Source organism: Anser cygnoides, chromosome 2, assembly GCF_040182565.1.
Source record: "Anser cygnoides isolate HZ-2024a breed goose chromosome 2, Taihu_goose_T2T_genome, whole genome shotgun sequence".
NCBI classification, from domain to species: Eukaryota; Metazoa; Chordata; class Aves; order Anseriformes; family Anatidae; genus Anser; species Anser cygnoides.
The window spans coordinates 141341930-141360737 of record NC_089874.1 but is presented as its reverse complement, the minus strand read 5'-3'; the positions used below and the strand labels follow the sequence as shown (position 1 = coordinate 141360737).

At 37.1% G+C, this 18808-nt stretch overlaps 1 protein-coding gene across 9 annotated transcripts in view; it reads left to right on the top strand.

Annotated features, from left to right (window-relative positions):
- The window catches only part of RGS22 (regulator of G protein signaling 22), a 69081-nt gene that overhangs the window by 33161 nt on the left and 17112 nt on the right, over window positions 1-18808 (top strand). For 8 of the 9 annotated variants that reach the window (XR_007165163.2, XR_007165162.2, XR_010828954.1 and 5 more), the window contains 7 exons: window positions 5674-5868; window positions 9537-9629; window positions 10127-10293; window positions 13348-13510; window positions 14140-14298; window positions 16128-16190; window positions 18442-18603. Coding sequence is in view for 6 of the 9 variants with exons in the window: in XM_048068677.2 (XP_047924634.2) it covers window positions 5674-5868; window positions 9537-9629; window positions 10127-10293; window positions 13348-13510; window positions 14140-14298; window positions 16128-16190; window positions 18442-18603 (1002 nt within the window). In the remaining 3 variants the exon portion in view is untranslated. The remainder of the gene's footprint in view (window positions 1-5673; window positions 5869-9536; window positions 9630-10126; window positions 10294-13347; window positions 13511-14139; window positions 14299-16127; window positions 16191-18441; window positions 18604-18808) is intronic. The other variant, XM_066991229.1, reaches the window with a different exon arrangement.

The following is an 18808-nucleotide window of genomic DNA, read 5'->3' as shown; positions in this document are numbered from 1 at the left end:
GATTTAAATGTTAAACATGCGTAGTTTCATTTCTAAGCTCTGTTGTCTGTTCCCAGTTTTATCTATTATACTCACTTTACCTAATCTCCCCTTTGCTACTCTACGTCGTATTTGGAAACCTCCTGTTTAGTATTAACATCTGTGATAACATTTTTTTATAAATCATCTAATTGTGTTTTACCTTTCTTTCCATCTCCTGTGTGGGTTAAAATTGCAGGTCTCATAGTCCAGGCCTCAGATAATGACCTTAAGTCATGAAAATGGATCTTTCAGTTGTCAGTCCTGATTTTCCTTTTCTGGTTGTCAGGGCATTGTTATACTCTTTACATAAGCATCTCCTCCACCCCCAGATTTGATCTTTAGACCCTTATTTACTGTCAAGCAGAATGGATGTTTCCTATAAACAAGTATTCTTAACAGAATATGCACTTTAAGTCAGGGAATAAAACAAAACTAAGCTGGTTCACCCCAGGCAGTGGGTACTGATAGCTCTTACTGACTGCAAAATAGTCTGATACTGTCAGGGAAGGAGGCTACAGCAGTGTGATATTGTGAGAAGGATTCCAAACAACTTTTAACATCATTTTGTGAAACTTCAGTCTGTTTTCCCTCTGTAAACCTTGTGTAGGAGTATATTCTATCTGCATATTTGAATATACGCTGTAATAGAGCAAAACTACTTCAGAGGTTGTTGGAACAAATATCTCTAGGAAGCATTAGAGAATAATCTCATTGTATAGCTTACGCTATTGAGCATCTTGAATTTGTCTTCTAACTTGGGAGTTTTACTGGGGCAAATTACACAATGTTGCATATTTGTACAGGTTTTTCACTAGAATCAGTGTTAATTGTTTGGAAACTCTAAGCAGAGGCTGAAACTTGGACTCCCTCTCCCCGTTGCATACTGGCTAACCCGAAGTACTCCCTTGTTTATTTTTTTTTCCCCCTCTAGCTCTACTGATGGCATTCCTAAGGCTGACCATCTCCCATATCTTTATGGGTTTGTGGCTAGGGACTTAGTTCACAACAGGTGTGTAAGCTATCTGCCTGTCCTGGAGTCCTTCTCCAGAACTCTCACCTATCAAAGAAGCTGCACAAGCATGTTGGACAGCGTGGATGTTTTGTCCCTATCCTTTTAACTGTGTAGCTGAGTCTCTGAAGTTGCGGTATACTTAACTAGATAATCTTTTGGGAAACTTGATAGGGATTGTTACTCTGGGGAATGTCAAGATGTGGGAGATTCACAAGCAGATTGGATAAATCCCTTTTTCCATTAGGCAAAGATATACTGACCCAAATTTACTGTGTCATTTGTGGGCACAGTTAGCTTGTTTAATCAGAGAGTTAGGAGTATAGCAGTGGCACTCTGTGTAAAGTCAAAAATATGAGAAATTTCTTCTTCTTTAAAAAAAATATTTAATTATTTAACCTACTGTATCTAGCCTGTGTCTTGATCTTCTTGTATATTTTTTGTAGGCCAATTTTAGGTTATGGTCTATGATGGCCTTAGGTTAAGATGATTCAGTTTTTAATTCATCTTAATTTCACACCAGTCTCCTCTCTTTTTGGTATGGTTGCATTGTTGATAATTAAGGTTCAGGTCTTTTTTATTTTTCTTATCTTATTTCCAGTGCCGGCCTGGTGGTGACAGCAGAACATCGCACAATCTGTGTTACTAGGCAATTGCAAAGAGCTACATACACATAGCCATTAAAGTAAATACATCAAAACGAAATATGCGAAACTGTTCCATTAGCATAACTAACAGCTGAAATGTAACATAACAAATCAACACATGTGCTGCAACATTTGGTATCATTCTCAAGCTTGCCTTTTAAGGCTTCACAAAAATTATTCTTGTTTTCATTGGAACACTGTTAAGAGTCAAGCTGCATCCAATCTACAGGGTCTTTATGGAAAAGATGCTCTCCCAGATTCTGTGCTCACCTTTGGCACAATAAGATAGTCATACCAAATACTCCTAAGAGAATGTGGATCAGATTCTAACAACACATCATCCTATGTATTTTACTATTTATTACAGAAAGAGACATCCAGAGTATTCTGTATGTGTTCTGCCTGCTTCCTGTTAGGAACAAGAGCAAACCTGGATTGCTGTGTCTGCTACTCATTGTTTCATTTGTTAGGTATTTTTATCTAGTTTTATGATAGAGAAGCACATTCATTCAGGGGGGTGTATATTCATTCATTCAGGGAAAACAAAACAAAACAAAACAAAACACCAACATAGAATGAGGATGAAATCTGATACATAAGAAAAATGATGGGTACTGGTAATCATCCAGGAACGTATGTGGTTATTCACTATAACCATGCACGCAGGAGTGTAAAATAAATTGGGAAAGAAAAACAATAAAGAAACAGATGTATCCTTTGAAAAAAATTGTTACTTAGAGTTGGAAAGTTTAATATAGTTATAGGAAGTACAATATTTTACACTAGAATCGGCTTAGATAGAGGAAGTTTTCATTACTGTGAAGTTCTAGGGTCAGATGCAAGATTTATGTTAATGGAAAGTGATGATGGGGGTTAAGGCAGTGCAGCCTTTCCATTTAAGGCCAGACAGTGCATTGTATTCTTCCCATCATGTAATTCTGTCAAGCAGCTGCATAAGCCCCTCATTTAGATCAGCGCAATATCCACACCAAAGAGCAGCAATATGAAGCACTTGGGCTTAAATTTTCAGTGTGTTTCTTGCTTCACTCTAGTCATTCTGAGATTACTTACCAAAGCTGCCTCATCTGAGGTGAATTCACAAAAAAAAAACAAGGCCTGAACAATCCCTGATTTGAAAATTAATAAATGAGGCCAAAATCTTAATCTGAATTTCCTGAACATTTCATATTTTCAGATTTGTGCCATCATAATTAATGTCAATATGCAAACTCTGATCAAAATTCCAGATCAGGTTTTTGGGCTGGATCCATCACTTCTTCTAATGCACTTATAGGAAAATGTATAGCTGGCAGGTAGGAAAGTTCTCTGTGTTTTACAAAAGAAACAAAACAGCGAGTAAATGAAGCATGATGTGCACTTGATATAACATGCCTAATATTTTTGTATGAGTTTTATAAACTTCAAATTCATATAATGTCATTTTTTTTTTCTGTTGATCCTTTAGGACATTGGCCAATACCACAGTTTCACTGTTCCACTGAGAAAACCACAAAATTTCCATGACATAGGAATCTAAAAAGGCTATGACTATTCCATTTAAAAGGACAAAAACCTTTTTTTTTTTCTTTATGTCGTGTTAATTTCATTGCCCAGTGTTGAAGGCTGTGTACACAGAATTTTTTTTTCTCTTTTCTGACATGTCTAGAACTCCTAGCAGTTGGTCTTCCTGCAGTCCTTGCACTGAAATCAGCACAGACCTACAGATGTGCCTGAACCCTCAGCAAGGGGCAGAGGAATGAAAGCTCCTTCTTTCTCTTGCCATTTGCAAGTGCATGCAGTCAATTTGTGGCTTTGTGATGTTATGTTTTTACTTGCTGGGTCAAATCCCATAGCAATGGATTCTTACAAAGATTAAAGCAAAAAGATGGCATCTCACCAAATTGTCAGACAGTGTGAATCTGCATCCTTCAAAGGTGAAGAGGCTGTACTGATTACAGCACTGAGGGTCTGGTTCTTCAAGTTCAGAAACGTGCACACCTATTGCTGGCTTAACCACCTCTAAATTTCTGCTTCACATGTATTACCAGCCCTAACAATTTTTTATAGGAAAAAAAAAAAAAAGAAGTCTTTCTTTATTATACACTAATTTTGCAGATGAAATTAAACATGGTTAGAGTTCTGCAGGTAGAGTAGTCTGCAAAGGCAGTCCCTAATACAGCAAAACATTACAACAGTGTTTATGTGAGCAGATTGCCAGTAGGTTTTGGTCTATTTAAAATTTTAGAAATCTGGGCAATTTCTGACCCTGTAGGTAGATTTTTTTTGTCATCTCGAAGAATAATGGTAAAAATATTTAAGTTAACATTTCATACAAAATCATCAGGGAATAAAGAACAGCACCCAGTCAGTTTTTTTGTTGTTGTTTTTATTTTTATTTTTTCTTAAAACTTTACTAGAAATGACCAGCCATTTAAGGAATGAGGCTAAATGTCTGTGAAAATATTGAGGACCTATTTTGGCCCCTTTCACCTATTTGCAGGTTCCTTGTGTGGTTTTATGAGTCATGACAGGTAGACCAATGTAGCCCTAATGATGAATAAAATGGTTAACCTCTCTTTAAAAAATCTATTTCTAAAGATATCACATCTTTTCATCATTGGGCTGTTCCTTTCTAATTTGTCTATTTTACATGTTATATGGTTTGGATCAGACTAGAACATGATATAACTGAAACTTTAGTAGTTTTCGGGTTCTTCAAAGTAACGTCTAAGACTTGAAGTCACTGTGAATCTAATTAATGCTGTCCCTGTTAAATTTCAATTTATTTGGGGATTTGCTGAGAAGGGTATAAGTTAGGATAAACGTGGTCTTGTTCTTTAGCTAGGGCTCTACTTGTGAATGTACTAGTTCCTTGGCCATGCCCTTACACCCGTGGCCCTATACTGCACTGATAAGGTGGTCCATAATAGCTACAAACAAGGTGGCCTAAAAAGGTGGTGATAAGGTGGTCCAAAATAGCTACAGTCTTTGTTTTCAGTGATTCCATCTACATAGAAAGGGGGCGAAATCCTGCAGAAACAGTAAATACACTAATCACAAGCTCTAACTGGAGGATGTCAGCTATCATAGCTCTGTATTCCTCAATGACCTGATATCATGAGAGTCTAGAGGGTATGTTTCAAATTGTTAAGGTCCAAAAGAATAGAGATGTAGTCTGGTACTATTACTGTTTGAAAGAAAGAGTCCAATAAGTCAGAATTTGATCTAAGTCAAACAGAAATATAATTATTTAATGTACTCAAACATTCTCTCAGTGCTAGAAATCTAATCACAATAGTGTTCTATTATAGCTAGAAAACAGAGTAGATGTACTATTTTCCTCTTTCTACTGCTTTGCTCACCTGCTAGTTACAGCTGGATTTTAGCAGCATAAAGAAAAATGAGATTTATCAGAAACCTGCATTCTTCATTGTCAAAACTGTGTGAAAATAAATACCAAAGATGGACTCTTCAGTGCCGTCCTACAGAGAAGTTCTGATTTTTTCTACTAATCTGAACCCCAACCATATGTTTAAAAATAGTTGGACTTTGACAATGTGAATAAGAGAAAGCATTTATATGAATTTTATTATGGCAGTATCTCTTTTCACTTCATTTCTTAGCTGCAGTCAGCATTGTGATGTATCAGAGAGATATTCGTGAATACATGCTTTCAAGATATTCCTGGAAGAAAGTGCTTTTCTCCGACTCTTCAGTATTGTCTTTCATAGCAATTTGTGAAACATTTAAAATGAAAGAAGAATTTGATCTAGGTGTCTGTTTGAAAAAAGAAGCCTTTGGGGGGAAAAAAAAAAAAGATTCTATGATTCAAGAATGTGCTGCTAGTGAAAAGAAAACATTCTCCAGGCTCTGCTTTTCTCTATTTTTACATGTTGAATGGCAAATTCTGTGTGTTTCATTAAAAAAAAAAAAAAAAAAAAAAAAAAGCATATTATAAACCTTGCTTTGGTAAGAATTTCTTCTGTTTTATTACAGTTCCTTTATGCAACTTACATTGCCCCATCGGCCAGTATGGACATTGGACTTCATCAGAGCAAGAAAAACATGATTTATCAGAAAATTGACCCAGCTTTTGAGGATCTTTTTGACTTGGCAGAAGAATATATCCTCATTCTTCTGCTAGAACCATGGATGAAAATGGTGGAAGCAGACAGGTACACTTATGGAAAGGTAATTGACTTGGATGACACTGTGAAAAATTTCTATGTCGTTGAAGAAAATCACAAGAACCTTCATATACAGCCTTTTCCCACTCCCGCACTTAATTCTGCTTCATTTATAGTCAGGAAGGGTGCAGTATTATGAGATATTTCAATCACCCACTCACTTCTACAAAGATGCAGGGAGTAGGCTGAGCTTCCTGTGAAAAGCAGACTTCCCCTTCTAAAGGGTGCTGCAGGCTTAATAGACCCCACGCTCAGTGAAATGGGAAGGAATGCCTTTTGCTACAAGCAAAATTTCTCTTTGTGCTCAAGAAAGTGTCATGCTTCTTTAATCTTGTTGCTGATCAAAAGTAATTTTGTAGTACAGTGTATTTTTTTTTACTACTTTCCTGCATGTATGTATGGACAAGTAGCAGAACGTATATCTAAATTCAAATTTGAGAATGGTCTTCTCGGCCTATTAGGAAGTCCTAGAAGGCCATTTCTAGGTGGTGAGTAGTACTACATGTTTAAGAATGGAGTATAAGGACAGAGAAAAAATGTACAGCAGCATTACCAGCTTCAGCACTTTGCAATTGAGGAGGTTCATAAAACAGATGTCTTGTTCACATTTTTGTGTTTAATAGTCTTTGATGACCCTTTTCCCCATGACTTTATGTAAACATGTCTTGGGTCATTGTATATCTTCAGCCTCACTGTAGCAGTTAGCATCCATGGTTATGAAAATGAACCCAAATACTTATTTTGTTATGTCGTCAAAGAAAATCACAAGAACCTTCATATGCATATAAAATACAAATACTTATTTTGGTTCATTTTCAAACCCCTCCCTGGTAATTTCACCTGATGCCCTAGTTCTGTAGGCATGAGGAACAGTGAACAATTGTTATCTTGTCATATTCTCACTGTTAATGCTTTTACATGTCTCTGTCATAACCCACTTCAATTACATCTCTTTGAAACTCAAGAATCTGTGACTATTTAACTTCCCCTTTTACAGCAGTCAGTTCATACCTTTCTTAAATTTGTCAATCCCATCTGTATTTGCTATTTTATATTCTTTTCAAGAAAGATGCAAGCAATACTTAAGATTTGGATGCACTAAGGATTATCTAGTGGCAGAATGGTGTTTTCTGTTTTGTTCTTCTTTTCCTTTCCTAATTGTTCCTATTATTCTAACTGCCTTTGGATTTCTGGTGAACTTTGAGTGGATGTGCAAAATGTAAGCTAATAGCCATCTGCAATGATTCCAAGATCTCTTTATTAAGTAACAGGAGCTAATATAAAGCCCTAATTTGGAGCTCATCTGAATGACTTAACGTTTATTGTTGTTGAATTCAGCTGTCCTTGTATCACACAGGCATTAAAGTATCCTGAAATCCTGCAGCTCTTCACAGTCAATTTATTTTTTTGCTCTGTGGAATCATTTTGCAAACTTTGTTGTCTCCTCACTCACCTCCTTTTCCAGAAAATTTCTGAATACGTTTGAAAAAACAACCTCAGCATAGATCCCTAGGAGACTCCAATAGGAACCACACCCCACTATGAAAACTATATTTCTTTATTTTTGATTTTCTACCTTTTAAATAATTCACAAGGGGACCTTTATCTCATCCTGTGATAACTTAATTTCCTTAAGAAACTTTGAAAGTTTGAACATTGTTGAAACTTTCTAAAATGAAATATGGGAATCCAAACACATCTGCAAAATAATCTATTTAATTTTCAACCTTTTCTGTGTTATTTTTTCCAAGTTATTCATCTAAAATTGTTTGTGACCTGCAGAATAACGTAATTGATTTGTGCTTTCATTAATCTGAAATTTAATTTACTTTCTATCAGACTACTTTTAAAATAAACTGTGTATCATTTATAAATGTATATTTTACATGTGTATGATTATTACTAGTTGTCTAGTATCTACTGCTAATGCTGCACTGAAACAAATGATCGGCTAAGCAGAGTATTAGGATACACCATTTGCGTATAAAAAGGACTCTGCTTTTGAGGACTCTGAATACAGCATTTTCACTGCTTCTAGTGATAGCAGAAGTAAAAATCAAAACCAAACCCTTACTTTATGTTAATTAAATGCATGTGTCAGGTAATACTTCCTTGAATTAACTGAGGAGTAATCTATTCCCCTTTCAGTTTAGATGATGCTTTGCTTTGCAAGCAGACTTCTGCAGGCAGACTTCTAAATAAGTGCCCTAATAATGAAAGCATCCTAATCAAAGATTGAAAAAAAAATAGAACTAAATCCTTTTGAATGCACAATATATGTGTTTGTGAAGAGTTATTATAAACAGACATAAACCAACCTGTTCTAGGAGGCACTAGAGTCTCTTTGTACTGGGCGCAGGCTGTTGCATTAGGCACACTCCTTCTGAGCACAAAGAAAAGGTCTGCTTTGTATTTTCTTCAGTCCCTGGCTCTACTCTCCCCCCTTTGTTCTCCCATACATCAGGATGTATTTGGCCCATAATGAAACAAGATATTTTATCAAGAATTAGGTGAGTTCAAAATTGTTTATTTGGGACATAGTCAGTATGTATCTACATTTTTATCTTTAAACAAAACATGAAAACAGGAGAGTTCCTTTTTATTGTTGACTCTCATCCTGCCTCTGTCTGTTCTCTGTTTGAAGTTTGTGAAAAATGTTCTGAATTATTTTCCTATTTGCTTTTAAACTACATTTTCCTTTAAAGAAAAGAATACCCCAAAGCACTTTACAACAGTGGAGCAGAGTTACATTGAGCCTAAAGGCATTCAGATAAAATGGTGATTAGTGTGGTATTCATGTTTACATAAAAGTGTAATGAATATCAATCTAAAAACTCTTTTCTTTCTCTTGCATGTAAATTCTTGTGTAATTAGACCACAGCTTTCTAATCTTTGTAATAGGAGTCCTAATTAATTTAATTAATTGACTCAGTTTTGCTAAATGTCCTAAACCTACATTTGAATGGTTTAGTCAGCCGAGAGGGACACCAAACTATTCTTTACTCAGTTACGGGTTGTTTGCACATAACATGGAGAATTACTCTAATGATACATGTAATGCTTCTAGTTAAGTTAAAAAAATACTAACAATTAATGAGTTCCAATCATGTACAATTTACTGTTTTAAGGCATTAACTGTTATGAGACTGAAGAAAGGGACAGGACTGAGAGTCTGAAAGCTTTCGGCTTAATTGTTTAGATATTATAGTAAGATGTCATCCTTGTCTCGAATTTCCTTTTCTGGAAACGTGTCACTTTATCTTTTCATTATTTCCCACTGAGAGCGATAGTTTTAAGACCTGGCTTTCTGCTTCTCAGTGACACTTTGAAATACAATTTGCTGGTAGAGGCTATCAGGTAAGTCTGGCGTGCTTTACACAATAGAATTCAACAATTTTTTAAATACGGTGTTCTTCCCTTAAAGAGGTTATTTAGTGGTGTTTTGTAGAAATCTACATGTGAACCTACATAGACCTGAAAATTTTGTTCCACCAGAGCTTTTAATTGAATTGTTTGTCACAAGGATGTGACTTCTAGTGTCTCCTAAACATCTGTCTCATTATTGGCAAACGTATTCTTTTCTATCCACTGTCACTGGCAAGTTGCCTGTCCAGTTCTCCATCTTTCTATAATGTGTACTGTAGGGATGACATAAGATATTATTTTTATTAGGTGGAGTTGGTGGAAGAAACTCGACAGCTGGACTCCGTGTACTTTAGAAAGCTCCAGGCTTTGCATCAAGAGAGTGTTTCCAAGAAGGATGAGGTAAGACAAGTACCTACTAACAAAAACAAACTCTTTTTCTATCAGAGAGGGTTAACGCTTTGAGTATCAGCAACGAAAGACTGACTAAATGCCAGTTTGGAGAAGCAAGTAATCTGATTTCTACCATCCAGTTTTTGTGTAATGATTGATAGCCATTGTGTTAATTACAAATTCAGTTTTCTGTCAGTTACATCAATATTACACCATTGTATGATTGGACCTAACACGACAGTTTCCACTAGTTGAACACGTACCCCAATTTCAAGTAAATTACAGGTATGTATTGGTTTATTTGATTAGAGAACCTGCACACGATATGTTTAAAGCAAACATAAAAATAAGGCTGTATAAAAGTTAGGGCCTTAACTCAATCTGTTTTCTTAGTGATCATAAAGCTGTTCTATGGAGACCGAAATTGTTTAATGCAGGATTATTAGACTGAGCAAATATAGAGACAACCAAAGTAGTTATGCAAGTGAAATCATTTCTTCCCTCAGAGTACTGTTGCTGACACTGGTCTCCCATCCTGCCCTGACGTTCTCAAAGAAGCTCAGAACTTGTGTCAAGTTCCCAAAGAATCGGCAGGTTCTAATCTGTATGACCTGATCCACGACAAACAGAAGTTAGAACAGTTCTGGGTTTTTCTGAATGAGCACTCTGCCAGGTATGTTTCTTGTTTATTATTAATTTATCCATTTTAAAGTTCAGAAGAAATCTTTGCTGAGAATCTTGGCTATGTAAATGTTCATGGATTTTAATCTTTTTTTTTTTAAAGTGTTTGCATATTTATGAAGTAGACATGCATATTGTCCAGACAGCTGAATTGTCTTAACTTTTTTTGAGGGTAAAAATTCTTCTTCGTAACATGTTTGTAGTCCAGTTTTACTTTCAGTTTATGCTTTTATTAGTGGTAAATTCCTGAATGAAGCAATTAGACAATAACGAGTAAAAAATATCTTTTTTAGTACAGTTTCAATTGAGTACATTTTAAGAATTAAGGCAGGATGTTACAAAAATGTACAAATAGAACACAGCCATGTTATGCTTATCGTGTGAAGGCAACCGTAGTTTTGTTTGCACTGAGCTGAACAGAACTAACTACCAGCCCCTAACAGATACAGTTTATGCAAGGTTCTTGAAAAACAACCCACTTATTTAAAAATGAAGATTTAAACAGAAGTTCTAGCAGAAGTAAATGTGAGTTTGCCACTGTTTTTTTTTTTTTTCTTTTTTCTTTTTTTCCAAGCCTCTCACTTATCTCTATTCTGTTTTAGGAAAAGGCAATTGTAATTTTTAAATAAGTGCTAGTAAATCCCTTAATTGTCACTTCCTTGAACCTGGGTTCCCATGAGCTGATGCTTATAGATAAACACTGCTATGGTTTTAAATTGGATGTTGGTCACCTTCTTCTAAAGTGCCCAGAGATGGTCATCTAGCACAGGATTCCTCTGGCCAAGACCAAATGTCACTGCTTCTGCTTATCATCATAGGTTCCCTTTGTAGTCAGAGAGATAAATACTTCTGGACACAATTCTTGTAATTCTGAAGGGAACATCTAGAAACAGTTGGATGAATCACTTCTAAATATGGCTGTTTTTCTTCACTGACTACAAAAAGACTGTGGGTAACAAGCTTAGACTGAAAATTTCATGGCGTAGGTGTTCATGTTCAAGCAAGCACTGTGCCACATTTCTTCTTAGTTATCTAGATCAGTGGTCTCCAGACTTTTTTGATTGTGCACACCTGTCAGTAAAAGTGTTTTGAGCGTGCATACCCAATATATACATATGCATTTTATTAATAAATTATAAGCATGTACTACTGAAGTTCTAATATTTTTTTCCTCCCTCCCAGTGGATTGTTTCATGAACCCTTGCATGCTCACACTCCACTTTGGAGACCACCAGTCTAGACTTCCTCTCTAACTGGGGTGATGGTAGCAATCACCAGTGAACTGGCTAGAATGGGGGCTCAGATAGGTATGCTAAATCACCTCGGTGAGTTCCTGTCTCTCTGTTAATCACAGGCAAGTCCTGTGTTAAGTAATAGAGCCAGCCAGAGAAATGTTTAATCTATGAACAATTTGCCTTTTAAAAAAATTCCTTATGAAGAAAAACATTTGAAAAAGTCTCAGAAAACTGTTTTAGAGATAGGTCCAGACCTAGTAACCCAAGTCTGTTGTGGCCCAATTGTAAGTGATTCAAGTTTCATGAAGTCAGGTTGCTAAGCACCTGCACACAAATTCTGGTAAGAAACAAAATCAATTTCCATTAATTAATAGTCTGTTAAATATACAGGATACAATCACACAGTTGCAGGACAATTTGTGTTACTTAGGTTTAATGGTTTATTTATAACTAACTTGTTAGTTTTGCCAGAGCAACTGACCCTGCACATGCTCCTGATCTGTTGGAAGTAAAAAGTAGAGCATGCTTGGATAAGCCATCGCCGTAGACAGTTTAAGCTAATACACTTTAAGATGATATATTCTGCTTTTTAAGTAAGATGGACATATTTGGTCAGTTGGCATGAGCAGATGACAAGGAATAACTCCATAAACCACAGCAACTTGGATTGCTTTCCTGTGGGTGAACTTATTTCCCTTTTGACAAACTAGCAAATGAAAGAATTTCAGTCTCAATAGAACTTAGGCCTGTATGGGTCTCAAAAGGCTTTTGAAAGGGAGACATCTGTTCTTAAAGCAGTTGGATGCTTTTGAAAGTTTTACTCAAAGATTAATGCTTCAAAAAAGCCAGTTATTAAACAAATGGAAAAGTGAAACAGATTTGTCTGAATTTAATGCTTCATATTTCCTGCTGCAAATACAATGAATGTCCTCATTAAAGTGCTCACAAAAGTCCAGATAGTAAGATACTATCAGAAAACAGTTATGTGAATTATTACTGAAACCGTGGGTATGTCAACTACTAGGTCCTCTGGTTTAAAGAATAAAACCAATATATGTTCCATTTAAACAAACTCAAATAGATAGTATACACTCAAATGATTATGAACAATATATAGGCTACGTATTGCATATAGATACAATTAGTCATTTATTATAAATAATGAAATAAGTAGTGGACTCAATAATTTATGAAAAGGCAGCCCATGAAAAGCCATAGAAATCAGATTTGCCATAAATTCTTTTTGTCTGCTTGACTTGTGGACTAACGCAAAAGCTCTAGCACCTCACATGGGGTAGGAAGGGGGTTGATTCCCAGGGCTGCTGTTCCCAGCTGTCAACCTGTCATCCCTGTTCCTCTGTCAGAAGGCAGGACCAGAAGGCAGAACAGCAATGTTGACTTATTTCCCAGTGGCTCACAGCCTGTGGTATCAATTCAAATTCTCATAGTATCAATTCAAACTCTCATCTGTTTCTTTTTGCATTCACTCTGTGAGCTCTGCTCTGTGTCTCTAGTTTGCAGTCCCTGCTAGATTTAGCAGCAGCAACCTGAGGAGGTTGCTCCATTCAGGGTCCTCCATAAGCAACCCTGAATGAGCTCCCCACGATGCTTTTTGATCTGTCTGTTCAGCATATGCCGCAGTCTCACCAGACAGTACAAGCAAAGAAGAACAGACATAAAATTTCAGTCCAATCTGACCTGGTATTTAGGACTTAACACTTTGGTGGTTTGTGGTTAAACTAATAACTCTCTAGAATGTTATGAAATTAACTCAATATTGAAAAAAACATTCTGTTTAAATTTGTCTGTAGGATGGATCTCATGTGCTGGCTAGATATTGAACAGTTCAGAAGGATGCTCCACAAGGATAAAGAAGGAAGAGAGGAAAAATCCAAGGACATTAAAAACAAGTACCTGAACAAAAAATACTTTTTTGGACCCAACAGTCCAGCTACCAGAGAGCAACAAGAACAGGTACCAGTTAAAAAAGCATTCATTAAGAAACTAGTTGCTGTGACTGAGATGAGTCTGTCATCAGCTTTACTCTTACTTTTCCCCAAGCCATCTCTGCAACTGTAATCTACTTTTTTTTTGGCCAGTATTTTTGGAACAGAACCAGTCTGGTTCTGCTTTGGTTGTGGGGGTCTCTTACTTCCTGTTCAGGCTCACCCTTCCGGGTCCTCACAGAACATTTCTCTTAAATCCTGATCTGAGGCCACAGCCAGGGCACGCACAGCACAGCTCAGAAAAAGTGTAAAAATGTTTTTCAGGCAGAGTGGCTTGTTTCAGCTTTCCATTTTTGGTATGTCAGTAAAGTCACAGACGGCAAGTCTGAGCTGTGGTACTCAAATATATCTTGATACTTATGAAATTTACTTGGTCAAGTTGGGGTATTATTTGCCAGAGTCTGTATTCTATTATAGGTAAAGACAAATGTAATCTGTTCCCTTTTATGAAAAGTACATGTGAGCCTTGGGTAAGCATGCATTAAATACTTTGCTTACAGTTAAGCTCTTGCTTTGCTAAATCAAGGATGTAGAGAGATAAAGGACTTCTGGTATACACAAAAGTTTATGTCGTGTTATTGTGTTTGGATTGCTTAGCTAATGCATTCAGGTGGAGGATGGGGACAAATCCTTCATGATCAGCTTCCTCCAGCGGTTTTGCTAGAAATTCAGCAGTGCATCCAGAAGAGATTAGAAGAACAATGGCTGCCATTGTTCCAGGCAGATGAACAATGTGGGGCGGAGGGACAAGCAAAGGTAATTTTTTAACAACAGCAACACATATGGGCATTGTTTTTTGTTTGGTTCATAATTTGCCATTGGGATAAAAAGGTTCGGGGGAAAAACAGCGTATAACTCACATTCAGTTTACATTGAAAAAGACACTCTAGCACATACAGGTTGAAGCATTTAACTTGATAATTGTGAAGGCAGTTCCTCTGAAGGCAGAGTCTGGCTGACAGTATTATTGTTAGATCCTAAATCTGAAGAAGTTGGTGTTGGCTCTGCTGCGAGCTAGGCTGCCAGGGGAGAAAGATAATCTTTGCCATAATGTTGCACTCTCCATGTGCCATTCTGCCAGAGCCATACACTTGTGCACAGAAGAAATTCTGCTTTGTAAAGGATTTGCCCAAGGGGACACGAACACAAGCGAGTGGGCTTCCCATGCTGTATTCACCCTCTCATATGGTGTCCATATTTTCCCTTCTGGAGCTACAGTGCCTGTAGAAATGACTGCCGGACTTCTGAAATTCTGCTTGGGGGGGATGTTAACTTCTACAAGCCTTGCTTCCAATTGGTTACCCTAAAAAGTTGCCAGAGAACTTGGAATGAGGAATCTTTCACTCTGCTGGCTCATTAGAAAGACTGGGGAAAGGGCAGAGCCAACACCTCCCTTTTATGGGAGCGCCTCTGTGGCTGGGATCTATGGGGGGAGATCATCCTGCTCATGACAGTTGCAAAAAAACTTGTCTTATGCACTTCCACAAGAGCTCTGTAATGTGAATGTCACAGCAGAAGGAAACTTGATGGTTCCACCATGCGGACAGACATGCACACCGCAGTGATTCATAAAACTTATTTTCTATGATTTGTTTTTAACATCAAGAGGGTTTTCAGAAGCATTGCCAAAAATGCACATGAACTGGATCCTTTTAATTGATTCAGAGCATTAAGCAATCGGAAAAGCGTAGATTCTGGTAAGACAAATTGTAATCTTAGTAATGATAAAATTAAAGCAAAATTTCCTAGTCCTCTGCCCTTTGTAGCTGAACTCTGCTTCCCTTATGAGCCCTGGCACAAGACCATGGGATGAGGCTAAGCTGCTTCCAGTTCTGGAAGCTAGCTTTTGCATGCCTCTTCTTGCACCTGCTGCACTGTACTGGCAGGGAGAGTAGCCCCTGCAGTTTGGAAAATGCTGTATTAAACTCTAATAAACAGTTTACAGGAAATGCATAGTTTTAATCAGCTTTTAGTCTTTCCCTAGTCTTCATTTTTGTCTCACTGCTCTTTTCTCTTTCTTACTGCAAATTCAGAGGATGAAAAGGTCCTTTGAAGAACGTATTTTAGAAGAAATGAAACCAGATGACATTCTCTACTTGGCTTCATATTTCACAGTGACCAAACACTGTGGGCATGCTATGTAGTCCTTATTCAGAAAATCTGCCCTTGATTTGAGGTGTATTTTTTGCTACAAAGAAGGTGAAGGATCAAGTCTGTATTTCTGATACAGCTGTCCAAAGGAACAAACCCAATTCATATTAAAAAAACCAACACCAACTTTAGACTCAAAATCTATTCCCAATGTAAGTGGTACCTCAACATTATGGGTAGGATAAATCAGGGGAAGAGCGCCGTTTGACTGCCATTGCCCTTGACTTAACTCGTCAGTGTTAATGAGCACGAGCTCATTTATAGCTTAACAGCGGATGGTGTTCAGTGCGGGTCCACAAGTTTCATATATCAAGAGCCAAATAAAGATAGTTGAAGTGTCAACTATTCTCCCACTGTGGTCTCAATCATTAGAGGGCTGAATATTAAACAAAATATTAAAAAAAATACAATGATAATCTTTTGTTCAACTGTAGGTAAGGGACAGAACTGAAGATCTCCTAAGCCAAAACCAGGAGAAGACAACTAGGATGTGGAAGGCAAGTGAAGTTTATTATGTCTCTTGTGTCTGCAGTTTCACTGTCTTTTCTGTTCGGACCTTGCACATCCTTCACCATTTCCCGGCTGACAGCATGAGGCCCAAATGCAATGCTGTCAAAAGCAGGCATGATTGTATTGGCTACAGTGGGATGATTACTCACATTACTGGTGAATCTAGCTCCCTGCTGGATGTTCACGGTAAATTTCTCTCCCTTCCTGGCTAAAGAGGTCATACTTGAAAAAAACATGTCTCTTGTCCTTCTCTGTAGAGCACTGTTAACCCTCCTTAAACTGGTATTGTACCTTTAATTCACATTTATCTGTATTTTGCATGCAGTGGACTTATTGGGACAAGCTGTTCATTCCAGCATCTGGTAGTTTATTTATTATTGCGAGTGGATTACGTGCAGACACAAAAGGGAATGTGAAGTATGCAGTGGAGTGGGCAGGTTTAATCATATCTCACAGTATCTGTTTCATTTAGAATTGTATTTTAATCTTACAGCACTGAGATAATATCAATTTTAAACATCTTAAACCTTTGTAATAATACATTTCATCAGATGTTTGCCAGTTTTTTCTCTTGAAGAGCAGTGAACTCTTGGTGATTGCCAACATACAAGTTGTGTACATTTATTCAGTTGAACTTTTATTGTCTGTTGAAATCAAACTGGAGACCCGGTCACCAATTATCCATGCAAACCATTAGCTCGGAAGGGATCCAAAGTGCATGTGGGTTCTGTTAACTGAGTTTTCTTTTGTCTGTTTGTCAGGAAGATGGTTATTTTCCATATTCTGCTTTAAGGTTATTAAACCATAAGCTAAACAGTATTCGTACATTAGGCGGGAGCAGCGTTTTGTTCTTCCTTTTATGAATATGCCCCAGAAAGAATTTTTCCCAATAGCTTCTTAAATCCTGGTCACAGCGGAGGGAACATGTTTGGAAATTTGGAGGAGGGCCGAGAAGATGCCACCTTAATGTCTTAAGTTGCACTGACTTCATTTTAACCAGAGGACTCTTTGGACAACCACCACACACCCTCCGGCAAGGGTAGGCGCCCAACCCTGGCAGGCTCCACAGCAGAATCTGCAGCGTAACCTCCGTCTTTAAGCAGTTGCAGGAAGTCTTTCAGCTTACCATCAGGTTATATTGCCAGGACTGTCTGCAACAACTACAAATGTTTCTGTCCCATGCAGACCATTGAACAGCACTCCATCTCTCCGGGACTTCAGGAGTTTTCTACCACTGTTACAAGACAGTTTTCATTCATCCATCTGATAACAAAGGGGGATTGTTTGGCTTGCTGCTCAGTTACAGCACAAGAACTGTTTGTTCAGGAAGGCAGGCCAGCCTGAACTTCATTTCAAACAAACTGTCCCTGCATAAGCCATCTTTCTTTCTCCACCCTTTCCTGGCTGCCTACTGCTCCCTGCTTTGCAGCAGGAGGATTTCCAAAATGTCTCGATGACTTTAAATTCTATTTTACTATTGGTAGTTTTATTCCACAGAGAGCAAACTCTCCAGCTTCTGTTGGTGATCATGGCAACACATTTCAAAGCTCATTTTGTTAGTGAGATCCCTGTCAGAAGCATTTTACAACTTTTAGCTATGTGGTTTGTCTGTTCCTTTTTCTTTGTTGTTTGTTTGCACAAAACTCAAACTGTTCTCTAGAAAAGTAGCCTGTTGCCATAATCAATAACAATAGCTGTTTCCATACTTTATAGTATGTACTCATATGGTCTAAATCATTGTCAGTCATTTCCTCTCCCATCACGTTTTCCAAAAAATGTTGCCCAAACCAAACTGGAAAAAAAAAAAAGAAAGAAAAGAAAAGAAAAGAAAAGAAAAGAAAAGAAAAGAAAAGAAAAGAAAAGAAAAGAAAAGAAAAGAAAAGAAAAGAAAAGAAAAGAAAAGAAAAGAAAAGAAAAGAAAAGAAAAGAAAAGAAAAGAAAAGAAAAGAAAAGAAAAGAAAAGAAAAGAAAAGAAAAGAAAAGAAAAGAAAAGAAAAGAAAAGAAAAGAAAAGAAAAGAAAAGAAAAGAAAAGAAAAGAAAAGAAAAAAGAAAAGAAAAGAAGGAAAGAAAGAAATGAAACCTTGCCAAATTCTATTGTATCCATGTCATAAACTCATAAACTACTGAAAGTTAGGGTCAGTGCAAAGATAAGAATCAGACAGTTTACGCTAACTAATGCCTTTGTTATTGCTTTTTGAAACAAAGTTTATTTGGTGCATTTATTTCTTCTTTGACAGCATGTGGACAATAAGTGGGTTTCTTCATCTAGTGAAATAATTGCTTTCCGCAAAGCGCTGTTGAATCCAGTGACAGCAAATCAGTTTCAACGCTTTGTGTCCCTGAAAGGAGACCTCCTGGAGAATGGAGTGCTCTTCTGGCAAGAGGTACAGAAGTATAAGGTACGGTAGTAAAACGGCACAAGGGGAGCATCATTCAACTTGTAAGCAAATGCATCCATTACTGCAAATTAGGAAAATTTTAACAAGAATATCTCTAAGCATTTTCTTATTCATAGTAAAACCTCCTTCACTATTTATTTGTCTTTTTCTTTGATGAAAATCCTGACTCCTTAAGGGTAGCTGTTTTTTAATGACTTGAATGTAT